A 26,822-nucleotide genomic window follows, 5' to 3' on the forward strand; every position below is an offset into this window, starting at 1 on the left:
CTCTGATTCTCTCCCCACACTCCTCTACCCCCCCAACAAGTAAAAGTGAACTCTTTTCAAATTTATCACAGACCTCTGGAAATCTCATATTCCTTCTATCATAGTTTCTGTGTATATGTGTCTCCACCCCTCATTAGGTCCTATGTTCCTTGAGGACTGGTTCTATGCCATTTTGTATCCTTAGAGAAAGAGCAATCATTTCAGCTCCTTCCCTGCTCCTCTCTTTTATGCACATCCTTGTTCTAAACTAAACACACACATACACAATACAATGCTAATATGAGATTTGCCAATAAGCCTGGTCCTATAAAGCCTGCACAGAATACATCAACTTGCTCAGAACACCTTCAAAGAATTTTAATTGGCCTTGGCCTCTTGCTTTTTTGGTAGGGGCCTCCACTCATGAACTGACTTCTTTGTTGATGGTGTTGGGCAAGAGTCAGTGCTATAAAGGGGAGAGGCTTTGATCTGGGAGTCCTGAAGCCTAGTCCAATGCTAAGCTTTGCAGCTAATCCATCACTGGTGTTCAGAGAAGCAAAGTGTTTCAAAAAGTCAAGAAAGCAGGCCTCCTGAACTCCCAGACCTTGGGTGTCTTGCTCTCTTGACCTTCTGAAACTCACAAAGGTCACAGCCCCCAACTTCCTTCACCTAAAATGAAAAAGAACAAATACCACATCAGGCAAAGAACTCAAACCTATATTTCTAGGCTACTGAAGAGACAGAGAGAGAAAAAAAACCTAAGGCCTCTCCTCTTATAGCATTGTCTCCCACCCCAATAAATAGGAGTCAAAGCAAGAACAGAACTCCAACTGAGACAGCAGGAGGCTGAGGGCGTCCGAGGCTTTTTAGAAATGGTCCCAGTTCTACAACTGCATCCAGTTAAATAAGCTACTGCCCACCATGTGGTTAGCAGATAAGGATCAGTCACGGAATGTTCATGTATGCTTCACGGTATCTCAAGGCACGTCAATTATACATCATTGTGATTTTCTGGAAGCAGGAACTGCAGCCCCTCTCCTGGGCAATTAGATCAGCTGAGCACACTGATGTACATTATGTGCTGACTTATAAGGACTGCACTTATTAGCCAGTCACTTGTTAAACAAACGTTAGACAAACTAGAAGAAGAAAGAGAGACAAAAGATAGAAACAAAATATTTGGCTTTGTTGTGAGTGCTTTAAAAAAAAGTTGCTTGAAAAGATTTGGAAAATCAATTTGAAACTATCTAGAATTTAGGACTTGATTTTTCTGAGCTCCTATCAGCAGCATCCCTGAAAATCTTTATAGGGTATAGCTCAGGCTCATAAATATCTTACCTCTAAAGGTTGGCCGTTTGTCTGGATTTCCATTCCAGCAGCGTACCATGAGGTTAATAATCTCCTTTGGACATTTATCAGCGATTTCTCCCACATTTGGTCTGTTTCCATTTCCAACACATGTTATTATCTGCTGTTCACAAATAGCATCTGAAAGGCAAAGATAAGCTTCATCACTGTCCTTCTTTATCCAATCTCTTTTCATAGAAGTGCTCTCCAGCAAAGGAAAATATGTAAACAAAGTTCTTACTTTTATCTGTACTAGGGATTACCTTTAGTGTTTGCAATGGGTATAATTGTTAGGAGAGACAGAAGAGACTCTTTTTTTTTGTTTTTTTGGTGAGGCAAGTGGGGGTTAAGTGACTTGCCCAGGGTCACACAGCTAGTAAGTATCAAGTGTCTGAGGTTGCATTTGAACTCAGGTCCTCCTGAATCCAAGGCCAGTGCTCTATCCACTGTGCCACCTAGCTGCCCCAGAAGAGACTCTTTTAACATAGAGTATCCCTTAGTTGTAAGGGATTTCATAGGTCATCTAGTCAGGGGATGAGATCCCTGAAGGCTTCCAGCCCCCAGCTATACTATTATCACTTGTCTTTCCTTCTAAGTCCCTCAAAATTTAGCTGGAAGCAATGGTTTGTGGAATCTCTATAACACCAACATTTTATTTCATATCCCAACCTTTCCCAACTTTCAAGGGACTCTTTCACATTCTTTACCTGGCTTACCAGTCTATTCCTAAACTTCCATCCTCCTCCTTGGTAACTTCAATATTTACACTAATGACCCTTCCTGAGATTCATCAATCTCTTCCCACCTCCACTCCACTACCTCCTAAAGCTGCCCATTCTGCTTCTGAATAACTGTTTTCCTTACATGAGGGCCATTTAACATCTACCCATTACACCTAGTTTTGCTCTTTGAGGCCAAGGAACACAAACCTGATCCTTCTTTCAGGTAACAAGCCTTTAAATACCAGAAGATGGCAATCAAATGCTTCTGCAGCTTCTTTTTTCCCTGGCCCTAGGGTGAAGATTCCCCATTCTCCAACCAATCCTCATATGGCATGAACTTGTGCCCCTTCACTATCCTTTTAATCTCCTCTGGATGTTTTCCAGTTTCTCAATGACCTTCCCGAAGTATGGTTTCTAGAACTGAATACAATACTCCAGTTGTGGCCAGACCAGAATAGAGTGGGTCTATGACCTCTTTTTCCTTGACACTATGTCTCAAAGTGCAGCATAAGATAATGTTAGCTTTTTTGTTTTACTATAATTCATTAAAATCTCCAAATCTTTTTGAGAGGAACTGCTGCCTAGCCTTGACTGCCCCATCTTGTACATGTTAAGTCATTTTTGGAAACTTCAAAAAAAACCAAAACAAAACATGCCCTTAGCTTGTTCTACTTAGTTGTTGTTGTTTAGTCATTCAGTCGTGTCCAACTCTCTGTGACCCCATGGACCATAGCACGCCAGGCCCTTCTATCCTCCATAATTTCTTGAAGTCTGTCCAAGCTTATTTTCTTTGCTTCCACGATGCTATCTAGTCACCTCATCCTCTGCTGTCCTGTTTTCCTTTTTCCTTCAATCTTTCCCAACATCAGGTTCTTTTCCAGTGAATCCTGTCTTCTCATTATGTGGCCAAAGTATTTAAGCTTCAGCTTTAGTATTTTACCTTCCAGTGAAGAGCCAGAATTAATTTCTGATTTTATCTCCTTGCTGTTAAAAGGATTCTTAAAAGTCTTCTCTAGCACTGCAATTTGAAAGCATTGATTCTGCAGCATTAGCTTTCCTTATAGTCCAACTCTCACAGCCATACAGTGCTACTAGAAAAACCATGCTGTTGTTCAATTGTTTCAGTCATGTCTGACTCTTCAGGACCCTAATTTTGGTGTTTTCTTGGCAAAGATACTGAAGTTGTATGCCATTTCCTTCTCCAGCTCATTTTACAGATGAGGAAACTGGGGCAAACAGGGTTAAATTACTTGCCCAGGGTCACACCGCTAGTAAATGTCTGAGGTCTGATTTGAACTCAGGTCTTTCTGACTCCGGGCCAGGAACTCTCTCCATTGTGCCACCTAGCTGCCATGGAAACATCGTAACTTTGCCTTTGTTGGTGAGGTGATGTCTGCTTTTTTAATATGCTGTCCAAATTCACTATAGCTTTTTCCAAGGAGCAAGCATCTTTTAATTTCATGGCTGCAGTTGCCTTCTACAGTGATCTTTGAGCCCAAGAATATAAAATCTGATACTGCTTCCATTTCTTCTCCCTCTATTTTCCGGGAAGTGATAGGACTAGATACCAAGATTTTTTAGTTTTTTGGATGTTAAGATTCAAATCAGCTTTTACATTCTCCTTTTTCACTTTCATCAAGAGGCTTCTTAATTTTTCTACCTGGTTTCATATACACACATATATGTATGTATATATGTACACATGTGTGTGTATAATTATATTATAAGCTTCTCAAATCATGGAATAGTTCCCATCCCATCCCTCCCCCCCCACCAACATTGTAAATTCAATTAAAAAATACTGTGAAATGGTAATCGTGTCTCTATTCAAAGTCTTCCAGTAATGGGGAAAATCACTACTCCCTATGTTAAATATGCCTCATAACCAACTGAGTATTCTTCACTAGGGATGGAAAATTGAAGGCAAGTTCAGCTGGTACAGGCTGGATTTAACCAAGCTTCATTGTTCTGGTACACATTATGTGTGGGCTTTGGAAGAGTATGAACCAAAACCCTGGTCCATGACATCCATGAGCATCTGTTTGTACCCCAATGACAAGGGATGGAGACAGGCTCAAACACCATACATGCCACAGGTATACTGCACCTTCTCTTTACATCTTATTTTTTACTCACTCTCACCACTATATCCAGACCAGTTCAACCCAAAAGCTAAATCACCCTCTTCCTATTATTTGGCACCCCTAAAAAGTTAGTTTGCAGTTCCCAAACTATCAATTTCCACTAATTTTAGCTGTTTTCTGCAATAGTAGGAACATCTAATGGGAGGGTGTTTCATGGTGCACCTGTTTTCCCTTCCACCTTTCCTTCTAGATTGTAAGTTCTTTGAGGACAGAAACTGGCTTATACAACTTTTTGTCCTTCAGAGACTAGCACAGCAGTTTACTCAAGCCGTGTTAAAAAAAATACACGAAGCCCCTTTGGTTGAAGACTTTAAGAACCCATCCAGGGTTTGGATGAAGCATTAGGATTATTAGGATTTCTTATCAGTACTATGAATCTTTTCTTTTTAGCCTGAGTTTGCTTTAAATTGTAATTGATTTTCCAAAGAAACATGAGTCTTAATTTCATAGGACAATTTGGGTTAATCATACTATGTTCTCCCACATATCTTACTTTCATATGGTTCCTTGTTGGCAAAAATTGCCCAGAGCACTATGGCAAAGCTGTACACGTCTGACTTGTCAGTGGGCTTTGCGTTGATGTCGTTCAAGTGTTCTGGGGCCATGTACAATAGGGTGCCAGCATTTGCCTTAGCCACAGTACTCAGGCAGCCAGCGTTCACCTTAGCAGTGGTATTTATTTTCCTCTGCCTGTTGTTTTCCTCTTTAGTCAGTTTGCTCCAGGTCTTAAAGGAGGCAACACCAAGATCTGCTATCTGCAAAAGAGAGCAAAACCAGAGATCAGACCGCAGGAGATATAAATGAGGTAACTTTGGAAAGTGATCACTCCCTCTTCAAGTTTTCTTATAATATTTTGTTTGGCTATCTCCTTCATTCCTACTACGTTCTACCCAATATATAGATATGTACATGTTGTATCCCCCACTAGACTGTAAGCTCCTTAAGAGCAGAGATTGGGTCATTTTTCATCTATGTATCTCCACTGCCTAGTATAATGCCCTGAACACAACAGGTGCTTAATAATTGTTGTTGGATTGACTTAAAATGGGAGGTACTATGAAATCTTGCAGAAAACTTTGATTTTATCCAAGTCATTACAGACATACATGAATTTTTAGATGAATATGGCACATATGAGTTGTTGTTTAATTGTTTTTCAGTCATGTCCAACTCTTCATGACCCTATTTGGGTTTTTCTTGGCAAAGATACCACAGTGGTTTGCCATTTCCTTCTCCATCTCATTTTACAGATGAGGAAACTGAGGCAAAAAGGGTTAAATGCCTTGCCCAGGGTCATACAGCTGGTAAACGTCTGAGGTCAGATTTGAACGCAGAAGAGGAATTTTCCTAATACCAGGTCGGGCACTCTATCCACTTCACCACCTAGTTGCTATGGTATATGGGGTATTCAGGGAGTACTAGCACCTCAGGCATGAGTGCTTGCAGAGCCCTTTTAAAGGCTGTTCGTCCACCTTCACCCAAGTCTAACCTATGGCTCCAAGAAGCTGTAGTATGTGTATCGGCCACCCCAGCCCACATCCTGTGGTAAACCGTTTCATCAGAAGGGCTGAACCAGGTTGAACAGTCCTCAAACCTGGTAGTGAATTAGGGAGATGTCTACCCCAAGCATGTGAAAATTTTCCCCAGAGGAATGAGATGAGAAACAATTTTTTTCCAATGGCCACAAAGGTGGCTAAAACAGGCATTGTGGAGCACTTAGAGCTTGATCGGCATTGAAGATGACAAAGTCATCCATTGCATTCTGGGCCATTGCCATTTATCTGGACTTTTGTCCTGCCACTGGACTTCAATGACTGAGGAAGAGAGTGAGGCTGACTTTGCATAGCTCTGCCTCACTTCAATCCAATTCATGTGCAAGTCAAGACATCACCCTATGATGCCACTGGTCCTTCTTGAAAACAAAGGACAAACAACATGAATTTTAAAAGAAAAAAGATAACATTCAGATGGCAAATTTAACTAGTAAAATTACAAAAAAAAAAGTCCTGACTACCTAAATAAAAGTTGTCTGCCAATAATAAATTACTAAGTTTTATGTCATAGATTTAGAGCTGGAAGGGATGTGAGAAGACATCTAGCTTAATCTTCTCATTTTAAATATAAAAAAAATTGAGGCTCAAGGAGATTAACTGGCTTGCCTAATGTCATACAGGCAGTGAGTGGCAGAGCTGGGATTTGAACCAAGATCCTTTGGTTCCACACTTAGAATACTTCTATACCACACTGCTCCACTGATTTCTCAGGAATCTAGAAATTTCTCTGGAAATGTCCCTTAGAAATTTATTTCATCCTTTTGGTCTTCTTTTATCTTAATTTCTATGAAAATTTCCAAAGCAGCTGTAAAAAAGCTAAAGGCAGTTTTTGATAGGATCAAAGAAGGGATAAAAAAAAACCCTATTAAAATTTCCTATTTTTTCCTTTTGTGTTGTTCAAAAATTTCTAGGGGCAAGGAAAATTTTCCTTTTGAGCAGACCTCCTCTCTGAGTAGCCAGCAGATAGTGAACTAGGGATGTGTGCTTTATATTTCCCTCAAGTAATGTCCACCGGTCAGTTAGTGCAAACTGTTCCACATACCCAGAAGTTTCATTCAGCAAGAGACACCCTGAGGAGAGGGCCATGACACTCCTTGTTGTGGAGTCACTGGCCGGAACCTAAGGGAAGGAAGGAGGCAGTAAAGAAAATACAGAGATCAGAAAGAAAACACAAAAAAGGGAAAATAGGAGAGAAAGACTAAAATGTATAAATGGGAGCAAATCAAAGGGAACAATTTTATCTCTGGTTGGGGGAATCCATATAATTCTGGTGTGAACAGAATAAGACTACTAAATGTTGCTCTTAACCTGCAATCAATATAGAAAATAGTGAACATTTCATCCCCCAACTCCACAATGCTGATCTTTTTTTTTTTTTAAACTATTACTAGCACCAGTAAAGGGTTGAGCAGGTTGTTACCCAATATCCTGTATACTGACATTGCTCTATGGCACACAGAAGACCCATGCAGATCAGAGTGGACAGAATGCAGTAAGTACAGAGAGTGATCCCAGCTCCATCATCACCTTAACATGAAAGTCGTCATCCACAAGGATGTTTTCCGGCTTTAGATCTTTGTGAATTACACCCTCTCCATGTAAGTAGCACATTCCTTCAATGACCTCTAAAATGATTCTCCCTTTCACAGACAAGGGGATACTAGTCTAAAACAAAAAATAACAAAGAATTCTAGTGAGTAAAGGAACAAAAAGACAAGACAGGGCAATAACCGTCTCATGAATCAGCTCTTTGGAGAGCAGAGCACTAAAAAGGATGCAATTTAATCACTGAGAATATCCCTTTAGCAGCATCCTGAAAATGTAATTTTTTGCTTTTTGCTACATTCTTATAACCATGGTAATAATAAAACATTTCCACTTTCCTTGAAAAATTTCTCTAAGTTCAGAAGGTGACACAAACAAGGCAATTTTGTTAATACCATATTAAAATTACTATATACTTTTTAAAAACTACATGGTTTTATATAAAATAATGCATTTTGATGCTTCAACATGTTTTTTGATGGTTTTGCATACAATCTTCTTGTTCTTTAAATACTGAAATTTTCACATTGATTGAATGTTATAAAGACCAAAATTTTTTAAAGTTTCTCTATGGAATTTCAGAGCACAGATCCTGTATCACATCCATGTAATGCTGCGTCTATGTTGTTTCATGGAGACAGGACTGGAAAAGAGAGAGAGTTAAACCTTTAAAATAATAATAAAAGTTAACATTGGTATGATACGTCTCATACAATCTTATTTAAACCTCACAATAATATTGTGTGGCAGGTGCTACTGTTATCCCATTTTACAGCTGAGGACACTGAGACTCAAAGAGGCTATATCACCTTCTCATGGTTACCCATCTAATACGTATCAAACTTGAATCCAGATCCTCCTGACTTGAAGTTCAGTGTTTTGTCCACTACACTATATTGCCTATAGAGAGAACAAGGACATAGTGTGGAAGTGGTTTGATCTATAAAAAAATAGAGGTGTGATTATAAAAGTATGCGACTCTTTCTTTTTTTTTTCCTTTGGCTAGGCAGTGGGGTCAAGTGACTTGCCCAGCATCACACATCTAATAAGTGTCAAATGTCTGAGGCCAGATTTGAACTCAGGTCTTCCTGACTCCAGAGCCGATGCTCTATACACTGTACCACCTAGCTGCCCCTATGCAACTCTTTCTTTAACAAACATGCCAGAAAACCTGAATTCCTTTCGGTACATTCTTATCACCACAGTAATAAAACATTTCTACTTTCCTTGAAAATTTTCTCTGAAGTTCATTCAAGTCACTATCGTCCCTTTCAAAGCAGTTATTTTGGGAGACTATGCACATACAGTATTCCAATGATGCCTGCAATTACTCCAAACGTTATTGGAACTTCTGTTTTGGGATGAGAGCCGGTAGCATTATTCTTTTGCCTACCCTTGGGTGTGAACTGTGATTTGTTTTTTGAGGTAACAGCTAAAAGTGCTCCAGAGCTAATTTTAGTGAGTGAGGTGAGCAATCCCTAGCTTTTTTTGTTTGGTACTTGTTTTTGTCCAAGGTGTAACTATAAAGCAATAGGGCTGGCCTTCTCATGTGACTTGTAAACTGGATCTGAAGGAGTTCCAAAGCAGCGTAAGAAGGGGCAACATCAGTGAAACCAGTTAGTGTAGAGCCGCCCTCCTCCAAGATGATGATCAGTTACCAAGTCACGGCAGCTCCCCCTCTGCAGCGTCTCTTGGGTGCATCTGCCCCTCTGTCTTCTCACTGCCACTACAGATATGATTGCAGTAGCATCCAAACAAGACATCCTACTTCTGCTTTCTTCTCCTTTCTCCCACTCCCACATTCCGTTATATCCTTCACACAACTTTCAAAATAATAGAAAAGAGCTAGTCTTGTCACTCTTTAACCAAAAAAAAAAATCCTCAGTAGTTCCTTTTTTTTTGTAAGGAATAAAGTTCCAACTCTTTTGGGTGGTATTTAAAGTCCTCCACAATCTGGCACCAACCCATTCAGATTTCCCTCACACTACTCCCCTTCATATACTACGTGCTAGAGCTCACCCGCACTACATTCTGTCCCCCAAAACACACATGCATTTTCACTATACCTCCGTTTACACTATTTCTTAGTCTTGAAATCTCTCTCCTTTACCTACCTCTTAAGTGAATTCCTGCCTATCATTTAACATCCAACTCAAAGGCCATCTCCTCTATGAAGCCATTCCCGATCACCTTCCCCTCTGTCGGTAATGACCATCCCCCTGTGGATCTCGCTTTATTTTACGTCCCTTCAATGTGTGTATCATGCATTATTGAGCATTATAGTAATCAGGATATGTCTCATTCCCTTGCTAGTATATCAGTTCCTAGAGGGATTGGGACCATGTCAGCTAAACTTTGTCACTCCTTCAGTACTTGAGATAGTACCATATATACAACAAGTGTTTTCTAAATGTTGGCTGAATTGAAACGTTTGCTAAAAGTCAATCTAGTTTCTTTATGGTTACAATTCCTATACCATACACTGAAAAGCAATTTTCAGAGAATTACATGTCATATTCTCAATCAACTTTAAGGAATATATAAGTTAGGGAACTAAGAGACAAAAACCATAAAAACACCTTCAAAAACATAAACCGGAGAGGGGTGATAAGTGGCTCGGATTTGTCAACTATCTTTTCTTACCCCGATCTCATCCAATTGGGTTGCCAGGAACAAGTAAGGTTATATATTTGGCACAAAAGAAGTGGTCCTTCATTTGGTTTATGGCATGACATTTGTCATGCTATTATATATTTTACCCAGTTCATCTACATCTCATCACCATAAGGTTAGCCAACAGGTGATGAAATTTTTGGCCATGGTATCCCATAAGACATTAAGATGGGTTTATTCACTCTATTGATAGAGAGAAAACCCACACCAAGAAATCATGTTTCAAAGAATCAGAGGATAGGTTTACATTATTAATAACCTAATAAATATTTACAGAGCCCTTATTTTGTATAAGGGCTTGTACTAGGTAGTGAGGCAGTGTCTGCCCTCAAAGACCTCATAGTTTGGCTAGGCAGGTAGGTATATGCCCACAAAAAAATAACAGACAACACAATTTAGTACCAAATGGACAATATGGGTAATATGTGACATGGGAGTTTTGAAGAGAGAAAGATCACTGTGCATTTGTCAGAAAAGTTTTCGGGGAGTTTTTCATAAGTGAATCCAAAATATTTGTACTTTTAAAGACAATTGTAGTTCTAAAATCCTATAGGTGAAACTTTATTATTAAGGGGAAAAAAACCTCCAAACTTGAGAAATTTCTAGGCCAACGAGTACGCAAAAAGACATCAAAATAACCATAATGGAAAATCAGCTGCAAAAGCTCAACCACATTGTCTACAAAAGTTTGTGTGTAAGAAGCTCTTTACTTACTGTCTTTAGCACCTTCATTAGATTCCCCTTTTCCATATACTCCATTACAAGAGAGTAATTCCCATCTTCTAAAATAAAGCCTAGGAACTTCACTACCCGATTATGCTTCAGCCTGTGCATGATCTTCCCTTCTTCAAGGAGAGCGGCATTATACCTGTTGGAGGGGAATATGCCAATGAGAATAAGTGCTATGGTGTCCCAGAACAGCGACCCTGTCATCAACAGGAACTGGACATTGTTCTAGACAAAGTGGCAGAGCAAACACTTTCCAAAACCACTGTGTAAAAGACGATAGAAGAAAACCTGCTTTCATTGTTATTCGTTGGGTTAAACAATTCTTTTCCTGTGGCTCCTATGAATGAGATGAGAAATATGAAGGAGGAGAGAAGTCATCTATTAACTTATTTGGGGAACTATATCAAGTCCTAAGGTCAAACTTTACTACCCCATAACACATGCAACTCTTATAAGCCCTCTCTGTTAGACCAGGGATTCCTAATCTAGGGTCTAGTAACCCCTTAAGGGTCTGTGCATAGATTTCAAGAGGTTCATGAACTCAGACAGGAAAAAAATTACATCTTTATTTTCACTAGTTTCTAACTAAAATTGGGTATTTCTTTCTATTACAATTAAAAAATATTCCAAAAAAGGGCCCATCAGGCTTTCCTGGACTGCCAAAGGGGTCAGTGGCACAAAAATGGTTCAGAATCCCTGCATGAGAAAGTCAAACTTCTTGTCAATGAATTCAAATGAAGGTAGTATTCCTCCAGAGGTTTTTTTGTACTTTGAGAGTTCTCTTGTACCTTGAATATACTTTGCTGATTCTCAGGTTTAAGGCTGGCCCTTGGCAGAATTGTGAAAAAGTAGGTAGTTTTTCTTTAATAGCCACCACTTCCTTTTTTCTCCTTTCCTTCCTCATTTTACATGTCCTCTGCCCTCTGCTGCCACAGGCCTTGCCTATTAGACAGTGAAAAATCCTCTTGGCAGTGAGATAATATTAAGATGTAATTTCTCATTGCTCCAAAAGTGGTCTGCATTTTTAAAAGGGACTCACAGGAGAAGAAGTGTTTAACCCAAAGGAAAGAATCTTTAATGGTAAAGTGTAACCAGCTAGTAGGGAGATACATTTGAAGAGAAAGATTTTCCAAGTGTCTTCAAATCATACTACATAGGAAATTGGCTGCTCTGGTTACAGGAAAAGCCAGCCCTACATATATATGTCTATCCTATGAATATGACCTACTGTCCTCCAACAAAGCTTCACGTGTGAATGAGATATGAGGCATAGAAGGATAGAGGCTAAGCATGAAGTCACTTGGGAGACCCTATCGTAGCCCACTATGTCTTTTCTGAACCCCTATCAGAAATACAGCTCCTATTTTAAAAGTAAAAACAACTTCCTCTAGGCCTGTATGATAACTGGCAGTGTAGCATAATAGACAGAATGCTAGATGAAGAATCAGGAAAACCTGGGCATGAATTCCAACTCAGACACTTCTAGGCTTTATTCTTCTGGGATAAGTGATTTCTCTCTAAGCCTCAGTTTCCTCTTCTATAAAATGGAGATAATAATAGGACTTACCTAACAGAGATGTTGTGAAGATCAAATGAAATAAAATACTTTGAAACCTTTTAAGGGCCATATAAATTTCAGCTATCATTCTTTTAACCATTGTTCAATGACTTCCAGTTTATATAAAAGGTAATTTTGCTGAGCCTCTAATTCACAAGCATTATAATAAATGTACAATTGATAGAAATATAGATACTAGCCAGTTAGACTTGATACAGTGGTCAGATTTAAAAGTCTGTTCCTAATTAATAATAATAACTAACATTTAAATAGAGCCTACTAGGTGTCAAGCACTGTGCTAAGCACTTTCAAATATAATTTCAGCTGTGTGACCTTGGGCAAGTCACTTAACCCCATTGCCTAGCCAAAAAAAAAAGAAAAGCAAATACAATTTCAGTTGATTTTTATGACAGTCCTGGTGCTATCTGGCCAAAATCTAAAAGAAACTAAGTAGTAATTCCAGAAAGCTCTCCTTCTGTCAGTACCTTGGGATGCTGTGGAACTATGGAGAGAGTTAAGAGAACAGATGGAGTGTGGAGGTTGGGGTGTGAAGGTACAGCCTCAGAGCCAAGGAATACATTGAGAGTTGAGAGTAAAAGGTTTAATGGGGCAAAGAGACTGTGTGCCTTTGGCTTCATGGGGCTTGCTACAGACCACTTTCTCCAATATCGCAACTCTGCTCTATGCACAGTAGGACTTGTGACCTAATTGACGGTATCTCTTAACTTCTCTGCCCTCATCTGTAAAATGAGGGGGTTAGATTACATATCCTCTGAAGTCCCATTCATCTCTTCCTCTGTGATCCTATGATGTAGGTGGACAGCCAGGTGGTACAGTGGATAGAATTCTGGTCTTAGAGTCAGGAGGATCTGAGTTTAAATGTGGCCTCAGACACTTACTAGCTGTGTGACCCTGGGCAAGTCACTTAACCTTGCTTGCCTCAGTTTCCTCACCTGTAAAATGAGCTGGAGAAGGAAATGGCAAACCACTCCAGTATTTTTGCCAAGAAAACCCCAAATTGGGTCACAAAGGATCAGACACCACTGAAATGACTGAACAACAACAACATGATGTAGGTAGTGTAGTGAACAGAGTGCTAAACTTAGAGTCCCAAAGACACGAGTTCAGATCCTGCCCCAGATACTAGCTAGCTGTGTGTCCCCACAGACCTAGTCTCTTAACTTTTCTCAGCCTCAGTTTCCTCATCTATAAAACACCTACTTCACAGGGTTGTTGTGTCAAATGAGATACTACATGTACTTTGCAAACCTTAGAATACTACATAAATGCTTACTGTTATTATAATATGATTCCCCATGCAGTATATACCAATATGGAGTACGCAATGACAAGAGCTCAGCAAACAGCTGTTTGTGTCTTAGTTTCTGTTTCAGAAGGAGAATGCCTAATGCAGAAAGAACTATTGCCCAATCACTTTATCCTTTTTATTAGCTTTTTAATAGTTTCCATGAGTTTAGGGCTTTTAATAGATTTTTTTCCCTCCTAGAGACACAAAGATTACTCGGAAAGAGCAACCATGGTTTAAGGAAGAGATATATAAGCTCAATTCATTAGAGAGATTTTTGGAAACCCCTTTCCATGTACTTCACAGACTTTCCATTCCTCTTTGCATTCTAAGGGAAATAAAGTTACAGTTAAACTACAGATAATCTTGCAGCCTATAACACCAGTTGAATGATCCACAGGAGCTATAGCTATGTCAAAATTCATGTAAATATTTTGTAATAGTGTTTGAGTTACAGAATCTCAGAGGTGGAAGAACCTACTAGGATAAACTTGTCTATTCTTCCACTTAAAGCAAGGATTCAATCTAAGAGATCTGTGACAGATGGCTTCCTAGCCTGAACACCTCTTATGAGAACTTATTACCTTGTGAGGCAGCTCAGTTGCATTTTCTGGAAATTCCACTCTTTGGAAACTTCTTATATTGACAGCTGAGATCTTCCTCCTTTCTATCTATTGGTCCATTTATCCCTAAGCCTCATTTCCCTATTCTTCATTCTCACTGTAACTTATAATCTCACCACCCTCAATCAACCCTGCTCTAGCTGTATTCTCTTTCCTTCCCAATGGTGACCCCTGAGTGAACCAGTTCAATTCTTTATTCTGCTATATTCTTGAAAACATTGCTCCCTTGTTCTATCACTCACTACTCGTGTGTGACCAAATCCAAAACTCCTACCACCCATTTCCTCCTCTCCTATTCATGTGCTACTGAACAGAGCTAGAGAAAGGCCTGAAAAGTGTGTAGCCCTCCTACAAATTTATTTTATCTAATTTCAACTAGAGATCACTACAGAAAGACAATCTTTTAACTCCTCCTTAATTGAATCCCCATCTCAATCTCCACTGAGTGTCCCATAGGCATGTCAAATTCAGTATACCCCTACCAAAATTCACTACTTTTCTACCTAACTCTACCCCTCTCCAAACTTCTCTATTTATGTTAAAGGCATCACTATAGTTCTAGTCACTCACATTGATAACTTTGAATATTCATTCTCAATCATTCCTCATATACAATTAGTTGCTAAGTCACATCAATTCTTTCTCCACATCACTAGCATCAGTGCCATCCACTCTCATGGCCGCCTAATTTAAGGCCCTTATCACCTCTAGCTTGGACCACACAATAGCCTTTTAAGTGGATTACTGACTTCTGTCACCTCTCCAATGTATCCTTGACACAGCTCACAAAATAATCTTTCTAAAGCATAGGTCGCATGTCATTCCCCTGCTCAAGAACATTCAATGACTCCCAATCGCTTCTTTAACAAAATATAAACTCTCTAGCTTGGAATTGAAAGCTCTTCATAATCTCATTCCAAATTCCCTCTTTAGGCTTAGTTAACGTTACTCCACTTCAGGTCCTTTACATTTTAAACCAGTCTATTTATAGTACTCCAAATTCAACACCTCATCTTCCATCTCTATAGCTTTGTGGAGGCTGTCCCTCATTTCTTGAATGCATCTGTTTCTCACCACTGACTCTTAGAATTCCTGGCCTCTTTCAAGGCTCAGCTCACAGGATGCCACTTACAGGAAGCCCTTCCTGATTTCCCCTAGTTCTTTCTCATCAAATGATCACAAATATAATTACCTATTTCCAAATTTTATCCCCCTGGTAGAGGGTAAGCTTCTTGAGAACAGGGACAATTTTTAATTTTGTCTAGGTAGGTACTTAATAAGTGCTTTTGTCTCTCTGCTCAAGCCTTTTACAGTATTTCCTACCTCCATTCTCTCAGCTGAGGACTTTCCTTCATACCTCACCAAAAAATGAAGTCATTTACCTTATGCCAAAGCCAAAGAAGAGATGCTTACATACCTCTTTACTCCTCTCCAGAACTCAAAGTTTGTCTGTCCTTCTGGGATGGGAAATAGCCTAATCACAGTTCCCTTCTCAGAAGCAGTGGCAAGTTTGGTACCACTTGCATCAAAAGCTAAGGCTGCTAGGGGACTATCATGAGCTGGTATCATGTCATCGGCCCTCAATTAATGGTGTCAAAGACTTGTACTTCCCCAATAGTTGCACTCCCAGGATAAGCCAAATAACAATTATCATTGTTTATTGACAGCACACACAGAACCCACAGGGTTAAGGGGAGTTTCCCTAATTGTATGCTGTACCTTCATATCATGAATGTTGTGTATGTATAGATATTTTTCTAGGCATAGTCAAGCTCTGCCTATTCAATCTGAATGCCAATATGGTATTGCAATAGCTGTAATTGCATATTTCAGTCCCCTTCTTAAAGTGGCAGGCTTTTAGCTTTTGTGGAGCTTCTCATTTCCCTCCTCCTCTTCTCATCTCACATCCTCCTGACATCATCTCCCACTATCTCTTCTTCAGTTCAGTCTCTAATGAAGAAGCTGCCCTTCTCCTTATCAAGTCCCAGCTATCACACTCCCCCCCCCTTTAATTTTCAAGAACTCTCTAGGTGTTGGCTCCTTCCCTTCTGCCAACAAACACAGCCATGTCTCTTTGGTCCTTAAAAAATTAACAAAAAACCTACAAACACACTCTCACTTGATCTGCCTATCTCCTCTATATATTTTTCTCTCATTCTCAGCTAAACTCTTTGTAAATTTTATCTAGATTTGATCCTGCTGCTTCCTCTCCTGTCACTCTTTCCTAAACTCTTTGCAATCCAGCTTGTGACCTCATTATCATTCAACTGAAACTCCAAGGTTGCCAGTGATTCCTTGATTGTCAGATCAAATGGTCTTTTGTAAACCCTCATCCTTTTGATCTTTCTCTAGCATGTGACACTGTAGACTACCTTCTCCTCCTAGCTACATTTTATTTTCTGGGTTTTTGTGATATTGCTTTGTTGTTTGTCTCCCACCTATTTTGATCCTTCTCAGGCTCCTTTCCTTCGTCTACTATTAACTATGGCTATCTCCAAACCTCTGTCCTGTATCCTCTCTCTCTCTCTCTCTCTCTCTCTCTCTCTCTCTCTCTCTCTCTCTCTCTCTCTCTCTCTCTCCCCCTCCCTTCCTTCTCTATCCCCCTCCCTCACCCAGTCATTTGGTGATGTCATCAGCTCCCATAGGTTCAATTATCTCCTATATGCGGATGACTACCAGATTTATATATCATCTCTATATTCTGTAAGCCTCACTCAATATATCCAAAAGAGATCTAATTATTTCATCCTTTTTCCCCAAATCTACCAATCTTCTGAACTTTCCTAATACTGCTATGTATACCACTGTCTTTCCTGTTCCCCAGGTTCATAATCTCAGTTCATCCTCAAGTGGTCACTCTTGTTCACCCCATATATCCAGTTAGTTGCCAGATCCTGACATCTCTGTCTCCATAACATCTCTTGAAACTGTTGTCTTCTCTTCACTTATACAGCCAACCCTCAGCAGCTCAACAGCCTCCTAATTGGCCTCCATAGTTCAAGTCTCTTTCTGCTTTAATGTATTCTCCACATAGCTGTCAAGGTGATTTTCCTAAAGCGTAGGTCTGACCGTGTAACCCTTACCTCCTTTTGCAAGTCAAGACACTACCCTGTGATGCCTTTGGTTCTCTTCCATGATGCAGGATGAACAACAATAAAATCCAATGACTTCCTGTTACTTCCAGTCTCAAATATCAGTCAATTAGTTAAAAAGCATTTACTAAGTACCTGCTTTGTGTCAGATAACTCATCCGGTTTTTAAAGTTCTGGCTTCTTCCCATATTTCCAGTTTTCTTAAACATGAACCAATTCCTTGCACATTGCCGTCTAACCAAATTGACCTATGTGCTGTTCTTCATATGAAATGCTCCATCTCCTCATCTCCATGTCTTTGTCTGGCTGTGCCTCATGCCTGGAATGCTCTCCTTCTTCATCTCTGATTTTTAGAATCCCTAGCTTCCTTCCAGACTCAGACTAAGCACCATGTTCTTCAAGAGACCTTTCTCAAACTCAGCAGCTGCTGGTGCCTTTCCTTCTAAGGCTACCTTGTGTTTACTTTGTATGTATTATACACACACACACACACACACACACACACACACACACACACTTTGCATATATTCACACATACATACACACATATATGCATACATATACATAAACACATACGTACATACTTATACCCACATATACACCTGTTATCTTCCTCATGTAAGCTTCTTGCAAACAGGGACTGGTTTTTTTTGTACCCCCAGGACTTAATGCAATGCCTGGTATATAGTAGGTGTTTATTAAATGCTTGACTGATGGATTGTTGGATTGGATGGAGAAATCCCCCTAAAGGCTAATAAAAATTCTCCATTTAAGGTGTACATGTTAAAGAGATATCAGCCCATCAAGACTGGATTGTCAGGGCCTGATATATATTCATAATCAATTCCTTTCATTTAGAATTCCTATGGGGGGCAGCTAGGTGGTGTAGTGGATAGAGCATCGGCCCTGAAGTCAGGAGGACCTGAGTTCAAATCCGGCCTCGGACCAAACACTTGGCACTTACTAGCTGTGTGACTCTGGGCGAGTCACTTAACTCTCAATTGCCTTTAAAAAAAAACCAACCCAGATTTCTTATGGAAGAACTTTTGCTCAGAAGAGCTAGTCTTTTGAGATGGTAAAGCTGTTAAAGGAGAAATCCAAGAAGCAATGTGGTATAGTGAGAAAGAGTACTGGCTTGGAGTCAAGAGACTTGGATTCCAGGTCTGGTTCTCTCACTTTCTAGTATGTGTGACCTTGGTAGAGTCATATAGCCTTAGGTTATTCATCAATAAAATGGGGGGAAGACTATTATACATGAACTACCTATTTTACAGAGTTGTAAGGTTCAAATGTTTGCAGAAGGGTTTCGAAAAATTTAAAACACAATAGGAATACCGGGTATACCTTACTGGGAAAAAGAAAGTAAAAAGAAAAGGAAAAGAAGTATTTTTTTTAAAAAATAGCTCTGTTGATACCAGAAATATTACTGGCAGCCATAGTGACTTTACACACAGGTGCCACAGGGGCAACTAGGTGGCACAGTGGATAGAGTGCTGGGCTTGGAGTCAGGAAGACTCATCTTTCTGAGTTCAAATCTAGCCTCAGACACTTGACCCTGGGCAAGTCACTTAACTCTGCTTGCCTCAGTTTCCTCATCTATAAAATGAACTGGAGAAGAAAATGACAGACTACTCTGGCCAAGAAGACCCCAACTGGGGTCATGAAGAGTTGGACGCAACTCAACAACGACACAGGTACATTACAGCATTGTACATCTCTTTCACAGATAGCAAGACTGTAGGACTATATCCTGACTCTGGTTAGGGGCTCAGCCATTTATGTTTGGCTTGCAGTCCTACTCCTAACATCTGAGTAGATTCTGCAAGTCCCCCATAGCTGGATGTGATAGGTGCAATAAAGCATATAAAGACAGCATATGGAAATATTAGAAAAATTCCTCCCATCCTCAGTCTTTCCTGAACAAGCCAGCTTACCATCTATACTACTGGTTTCTTAATACCAGCCATCCTACAAAGATGCTTGCCTAGGTACTATGAGAAACAGCGTGATATTAAAAAAAAAAAGTAGTGTGTACTAAAGAGTCAAAAAACCTGGGCAGTCTAGTCTCACATCTTCTACTTAATAGCCATGTGACTTTGGGCTTGTAACAACTTCCCTGAGTCTCTAGTTCCTCAGCTATAAAATGGGAGTGATCATCTCTGATTTCCTACTTCATAGAACTGTTGTGAGGGTCATGTGGGATAACATATGTAAAAACACTCTGAAAACTTCAAAGTGTTACACAGATATAAAAATTCATTTATATGTACCTTGATAGTCATAGCAGCCACTGATTGATTTTTGTGTTTTTTTTCATGTGGGCCAATTAAAGAAGGCCCTTCACCCAAAGAAGAAGGGGGGATATGTAGAAAGAGAGAGCTAGAGTAATTGTGGAATATTTATGAGTGCATTTCTGTACTCTAAAGAATTCTACCAACACCTGGTGACTGTTTCATTAAAACATAGCTGGAGTCTTCTGACCCTAAATGTCTCATTCAGTTTTTTGTGCCCAGAACATAGTAAGCTAACTTAGTACATTCTCAATCTCCCTATTCTCTCTCTCTCTCTCTCTCTCTCTCTCTCTCTCTCTCTCTCTCTCTCTCTCTCTCTCTCCCTCTCTTCATATTCCCTCTGTCTCTTTCTCTCTCTATTCTTTCTGTCTCTTTCCCCCTACTCTTTCTGTCTCTCCCCCTTCTTTTTCTCTCGCTCTCCTTATTCTCTCTCAATCTCTCTCTCCTTATTCTCTCTCTTGTTTCTCTGTCTCTCTCTCTCTCCCTCTCTCTTTTCCACCCCTCCATTCTCTCTGTCCTTCCCCCACCCCAATATAAAACTGTACAGCCTCTAATAGCTGTGGGCCATCTAGTGGACAGGCTATCATCTAGATCAGGGGTGGGGAACCTGCCACATGTGTCCTTGAATTCTAGATAGATGAGACTTTCATTGGCCAGACAAATATGGGAAGCTAAGTGGACCAGAATATGTCTTGTATCCTAATTGTATGAGTAAGTATATGCATGTTACTTATATATCTTTCAATAAACCCTAAAATTACATGAACTGAATGATACTTTATTCCTAAAACCCTGATTTGACTAACACATTTTCTCTCTTTCCACTGAATCTCATCATGCCAACTTACTCAGTACGCTTGGGTCCAGTGTATACATTTTTCAGGATCACAAGGCCATGGCTTCTATGAAAACACAAGGATACCATCCCAAACCCTCCACTGTCTATCTGCTCCTTCTCTAACAGGTCATCAGTTTTCATCTCCATGTCATCCAAAGACATGTCTGCTTCTCTTTTAGATGTACAGTCTTTTGGAAAATGTAGTTCTTTGTCTAGCATAATTCTGACCTGCAAAGAAAGCAGAAAGAACCATTATGCTTGTATATTTAATAAGCATTTTCAAGGGTGTATGCTTTGTGCTCCATACTGCCCATACTATTTTGAGCCCTAGGAGGCTCCGGTTTCATTCTTTTTTAAAAAAATTTAATTTATTTTCTTTATGAATGGAATAGCCATAGGAGACGGTCCATCAAGTGCTTCAGGCTACAGAAGGTCAAATCCTGCTAGATGAGGAACTTAAAAGAGAGTTCCCACAAGGTTCTGATTTTGTTTGAGTCTCTCTTCCATCTGTGAAGAGGGGGAAGTCACTGGAAGGTTTCCCAGAATAATCATAAGCTGACAAGAAGCTGGGTTACTCCCTGATCAAAGGATATTCATTGAATGGGCCCTATTTACTTAGAGTGCTCTATGAATGCTAGCTATTACTTCTCTTCCTTGCTCCTTATCAAGCTAGGTTTAGGAAACACAAACAAATATTTTCATATAAAATATTCTGACTTTGTTCTTTGCAGAGAGATTCTTGTAAGAATGAACGAAAAAGAAAGAAAAGATGAACGAGTGCTCTTAGGTCCACTGCCACATTTTAGGTTATGCTCATATGAGTTTATCCTTATTTTCACTGCTGCTGATAAAAAATAATAATAATAGCTGGCATTCACATAGGATTGTAAAGTCTGTAAAAACCCTTTACATACACTATCTCATCTGTTCCTCACAACAAGCCAGTGAGGTGGGTGGTATTATTATTCCCATTTTACAGATGAGAGTACTGAAGCTCAGAAATATTAAGTGGTTTACCCAGCAATTAAGGCAGGATTTGAACAACCTGAGCCTGGCTACCGACGACCCAGGTCTTTCTGACTCTGAGTGCAGTCTTCTGGTTACTAGGAAGAAACAATTAAAAATTAGACTTTAAGAATATTTCTAAAGAGAAGGAAGTTTCCCAAGTCTTGTGGCAAGAAAATTCTTTCTTCTGTCCAACTTAAATGTTCCATTCTGTGGTTTAGGCCAATTTCCTCTTCGTGTGTTTTGTTCTCAGTACAGGTGGTAAACAATTGGTAACTATTTTTATAATAACCATCTTGTATTTAAGACCACTCTCTGGCCCAAATAATCAGTTCTAACAACTTTCAGACATCTTTTTGTGTGTTTTTTTTTATCATTTAGATTTACACTCTGGACCCTCTCCATGTCCTCCATATCTAAAAACAGACTGGGCTTCTAAGTGCTTTACAAATATTATCCATTTGGCACAATGGATGGCACATAGTAGGAGCTAAATAAATGCATATTCCCAACCCCCACCTCAGAGGCTACTTTGTCTAACCTATGTTTTAATAAGAATCTCTTCTAATTTTTGCCTACATTGAGGAAAAACTCACTACTTCCCAAGGCAGCCCGGTCTATTTTTGGGTAGATTTAAAAGTTAAGGTTGTTTTCCCTTAAAATCACTCTGCGGTCTTTTTCTCTGCAACTTCATCTGTGGATTCTAGTTCTGCCTTCTGGAAGCAAGAACAAGGCCTCTTCCACACTCCAGCTCTTCCAGTTCCTAAGGACTGGCATCCTTAATTCTTCTCTTTTCCAAGTTAAATATTTCCTTCAAGAGATGCTTAAGTCTATATCTCAATTTCCTGTACTATTCTGGCTATCCTTCTCTGGACGCCCTCCACTTCATTAATACCCCTAAAATGAGGCCCCCAGATCTGAACAAAATACTCAAACTCTATCCTAAGCATAGTGGTAGATTATCTGATGTTACTTACATTCTAAGCTCTTAATTGTACCGACCAGCTGAGCCAAAGTTTTCTTTTTGTACCTCCAGATCTGGGGAATGAGAACAACAAAACAAATGTTATCTGGATCACTTCTTTGTGCTTTAAAATTTTTTAAATTTATTTTATTTTTAATTTATGGAATAAAACAAGCATTTCTATAACATAGTAAACTGCAAATCTGTTAGGTACAACTTGCTATTCCTTTTAAATATATAGTAAAGTTATCGTGTAATTTTTTTTCCTTTTTTTTTCCCACCTACCCCTACATGGCTACCATTAGACACACATATGTATATATATGTAAAATCATTCTATATATACTTTTACTCATCAGGTCTTTCTCTGGATGTAGATAATGTCTTCCTTCATATGTCCTTTGTAGTTAATTTGGGTATTTATAATAGTCATAATGACTTAGTCATTCAAAGTTGTTCTTAAATGAATATTGCTGTTACTGTATATAATGCTCTCTTGGTTCTGCTCATTTCTTTGTGCTTTTGCTTAATTTACTCTGAAAATCATGGAAACTTGAATTCCTTCAGAATCCAGATTCATTAAGTAATTACCAGGGTCATGTGTTAATGGATTTTAAGTTCTCTTGTTAGAGACAAGGACTGTTTCTTTTATTGTTTTTTTGTATTCCTAGCACTTACTACAGTGCCTGGCAAATAGTAGGAGCTTAATAAATACTTGTTGGATCAAACTGAATTAGAGTTTAATAGATTACCTCTGCACAAGGTATGTCTAAGTCATACCTTCATTGAGGTCCTTTCCCTTCTTTGAATAATATTTCTTTCTAGAGAAGACCATAGCAGAAGACACGGGGGGGGGGGTAATCAGGAGAAAGAAATTTGCTAGAGAGCTGAGCAGTAAAAAGTAAGGGATCCCCTCACAGATTTGGAAATGCTATCCCACTTCTCCCTATCCACAAAAAAGAAAGGAAAAAAATAGAGGAAGAGGTCAGAAACATATTTTCAAAGATTATTTGAAGAAGGGGAGAAACTGGGGCTTTATCTATTGACTGAAAAGCCTCACTAACCTTATTACTGCCCTGTTGCCCTAGAATCCTAGAGCCTATCCAAACTCTGCTATCATTAGGTTAGACTTGTGAACATTCCCAGATGAGCCCCACCTACCACCATCCCTGACAATGTGGGTGAGTGATCACAGTTATTAAGGCCTTCTCTCACTAACTCTACATACTGGCCTAGGCCCACCTGTCTGGAGCCTTGCCCTTTAAAAAAGGCCTACTCAGGCAGAGACAACTCTTCTCTTTAAGCCCAGGAATCTGATTCCTATCCCAGAAGCTTGAACTATGGAGATAAATTTACCCTAGGGGATCAGGAATTCCCCAGGCTTCCTTAAGCCATCTTGGTTCCTACATAAGGCATCAGAGTGGCTGCTGCTCAGCCCCGTCCCCGTTCCTTCCCCTTTCTCCCAGCTTAAGGCCAGAGGCTTGAGTTAGGAGAACCAGGGGCAGAATAATTCAGTTATTCCCCATGCCACAGCTCCACCCCTTCCCAGAAGAATACCTAGCTAGGAATCAAATTTAAAAAACAAATTTCATAACTTCCAAATATGACTATGAATATGACTTTCATAACTTCTAAAACCTCTCTGTACTCATCTAAGCGTGAATGTCTCCCATCATTTTCCCTCCCTTGGTGTTTCCCCCCAACCAATCCCTAGGGAAGAAAGCTACTCCTTCATTCTGTCTTCTTCATGGTGCTTGGCCAGGTTCCAAAGGCTTCACTCTAACCCCCTCAACCCTGTCTGAGCCAGGTTAGGAACAGAAGGCTCCCTCCCTAGGTCTGTTTCTGTCTCCCCTCCCTAACGAATCTCCTTCCAGGCAGCCATATGCAGTAGGCCTCATCTCCCTCCATCCTCCTACCTCCATCTGTGCTGGCCAGGGAATGAAGGACTCTTTCCCACTTCAGCACATCCGAGGTGGAAGGTCTTTTCCTCCCTTGGGCCCCTGACCCACCTCGGTCCCAACTGTGCCACTCAGGAGCTACAGAGCTCACCACCATCTTAGCCTATTAGAAGCTGGCTTCATTCTTTAGCCACTTCCAAGCTTGGTCAGGGGAGGAAGGGTTTTCCATTCTCCCTTAACCCCTCCCCTGGCTCTTCTACTTGTTCAGGGTCTGAAAGTTCCACCCCACTTCTGCCCCACCTGGGCTGGCTAGGGACAGGTTTTTTCTCCCTCAGCCCCATCCACTTATACCTGGCCAGCACTTTCCTTTCCTTCTTTCAGATGTTCTGCCTTTTGTAGCAGCAGGAAGACTCATAGCCCTTTCAGTCCCATAAGTCTCTTGGACTCTACCGGTACCTTCTCAGAGCCTGATGACCTCTCTCTCCTTCTAGCCCCTCCTATACCAACCAGGGGCCCCAACCACATTGGGCCAGGTAGTGACAAGAAGCCTTTCTTTATTTCAATCCCATCAAAAGAAAGCTTCAGCTTCATCCAGAATGGTTACTGTGGAAGGGAAGAAGAACCCCTCTACCCTGTCAGCCCTTTCCCTGTCTCTTCAGGAGACCCTCCTATCCTGTCTCACCCTCCTATCCAAAACCCTCCTCCTAGTACACTACTCCTGTACCAGCAGTTCCAGCTTATAATGAGATCAGACCAGTTTGTTATCCCTCCACAAAAAATATTGAGTGGTACATTTTTAAAAATTTGATACAATAAAGAAATTCTCCAACATAAAAGGCCTAAGGGATAAAATCATTCCAGAAATACAAGAAATACAAATTTATGGATGGGATGGGAGAAGTTCCATATGATAAATTAAGTTGGATAATAGTATACTGAAGGAATTAAAGGAGTTTCAACTAATTAAAAAACACACACAAGGAAAAATAAAAGAACAGTTAGGAAAAATGTAAAATTACATCTAAGGATAAAGAATATTAATAGGATGGGGACAGAGATCTGACCTGAGATTTCATTGATCAGGAAATTCCCAGATGAGCAAACTCCCTCTACCAAAGCAAGGTCTCTAAAATGTATAGTCCTAGAGAGTTACTAGAGCACTGAAATGTTAAGTGACTTGTCCTGGATCACAAAATAAAGGAGGATCTAAATAAATAGAAAGACATTCAGTGTTCTTAGGTCAGGTTAATACAGTAAAAATGACAATATCTAAATTAATATGTATGTTTAATTCAGTATTCATCAAAATACAGACTGGTTTCTTTATGGAACTAGACAAAATCACCAAATTGATATTAAAAAAACCAATTAGATAAGAATATTATGGGTTACACTGAAGAAAAAAGCTGATGAAAGAGGTCTAGGATTCATTCACTTGCTAAATCATAAAGCATTTTATATCCATCTATCTATCCACTATATTAACTGTCAGGGATACAAATAGAAAATATGTAACAATTCCTAGCCTCATGGAGTTTACTTTCTATTGAGGAAAATAATCAATAAGCATATAAGTAAATATAAAATAAAGTAATTTCAAAGGTAGGAAAGGGAGACACTTGTAACTGGGAGGGCAGTGACTAGGAAACACCTTACAGAGGACATTGGCACTTGAGTTTTATGGCAGTTAGGGAGTCTAAGAGATTGAAGTAAGGAAGGAATATGTTCTAGGTAGGGGGACAGACAGCCTATGAAAATTAAGAGAGACTGGAGAGAGAATGTGATCTTTAAGGAATAGCAAGCATATGCCAGTTGGCTGGCCAGTAGAGTGTATGGAAGGAAGGAAGAAGGGAGAGTCAGAGGAAGGAAAGAAAGAAGGAAGGAGAGAAGGGATGAAGGAAGGAAGAGGGAAGGAAATATAGAAGGAGGCGGGAAAGAAGAAGGGAAGAAGGAAAGGAAATCAGCATTTATTTAGTGCCTACAATGTGCCAGGCATTGTGCTAAGTGCTTTACAAATATCCTCTCATTTGATCTTCAAAACAACCATGGCAGGTAGGTGCTATTATGGTCTTGATTTTGCAGTGGAGGAAACTGAGTCAGACAGGTTAAGTGACTTATTCAGGGTCACACAGCTAGTTAAGTGTCTGAGGCTGGATTTGAACTCAGTCTTCCTGATTCCAGGCCAATTGTTGTATGCAGTGTGCCTCCTAACTGATGTGTAATAAGCCTTGAAAGGCAGGCTGGAGCTAGATTGTGAAAGGCTTGCCACATAGAGGAGTGTGTATTCATCCTAGCAGCCGCGGAGAATCACAGCTTTTTGATTAGGAGTCAGGTCTGTGCTTTAGGAGTATCATTTTGACAACTATGTGACATCAGAGTCTTGAGGCTTGCTGATTCAGCTAAGTGAAGCTCTCTGCTTCTGAGTTGCCCATTATGGTCCAACAATCAAGCATCAGAGCACCTGGAGCTCCTAGCACTGTTTTGTATCAGGGCAACCAAAAAAATATCAAAAGCCTGAGCCATTATTTTCCTGAACCAATCAAGTCTTAAGGATG

At 39.9% G+C, this 26,822-nt stretch overlaps 1 protein-coding gene across 8 annotated transcripts in view; it reads right to left on the reverse strand.

Annotated features, from left to right (window-relative positions):
• Positions 1–26,822, reverse strand: part of RIPK1 (receptor interacting serine/threonine kinase 1) — a 53,651-nt gene that overhangs the window by 16,360 nt on the left and 10,469 nt on the right. For 6 of the 8 annotated variants that reach the window (XM_020976659.2, XM_020976657.2, XM_020976654.2 and 3 more), the window contains exons 2-7: positions 22,383–22,443; positions 20,411–20,628; positions 10,678–10,831; positions 7,273–7,410; positions 4,686–4,947; positions 1,318–1,467 (exon numbers count right to left, since the gene is read on the reverse strand). In XM_020976659.2, coding sequence (XP_020832318.1) covers positions 1,318–1,467; positions 4,686–4,947; positions 7,273–7,410; positions 10,678–10,831; positions 20,411–20,619 — 913 coding nt within the window. In that variant the 5' untranslated portion in view covers positions 20,620–20,628; positions 22,383–22,443. Of the gene's footprint in view, positions 1–1,317; positions 1,468–4,685; positions 4,948–7,272; positions 7,411–10,677; positions 10,832–20,410; positions 20,629–22,382; positions 22,444–26,822 lie in introns of those variants that run through there. The other 2 variants (XM_020976660.2, XM_020976661.2) reach the window with 2 other exon arrangements.

The sequence above is a fragment of the Phascolarctos cinereus genome, unplaced genomic scaffold, assembly GCF_003287225.1.
Source record: "Phascolarctos cinereus isolate Bilbo 61053 unplaced genomic scaffold, phaCin_HiC Scaffold_4;HRSCAF=312, whole genome shotgun sequence".
Taxonomy (NCBI): domain Eukaryota; kingdom Metazoa; phylum Chordata; class Mammalia; order Diprotodontia; family Phascolarctidae; genus Phascolarctos; species Phascolarctos cinereus.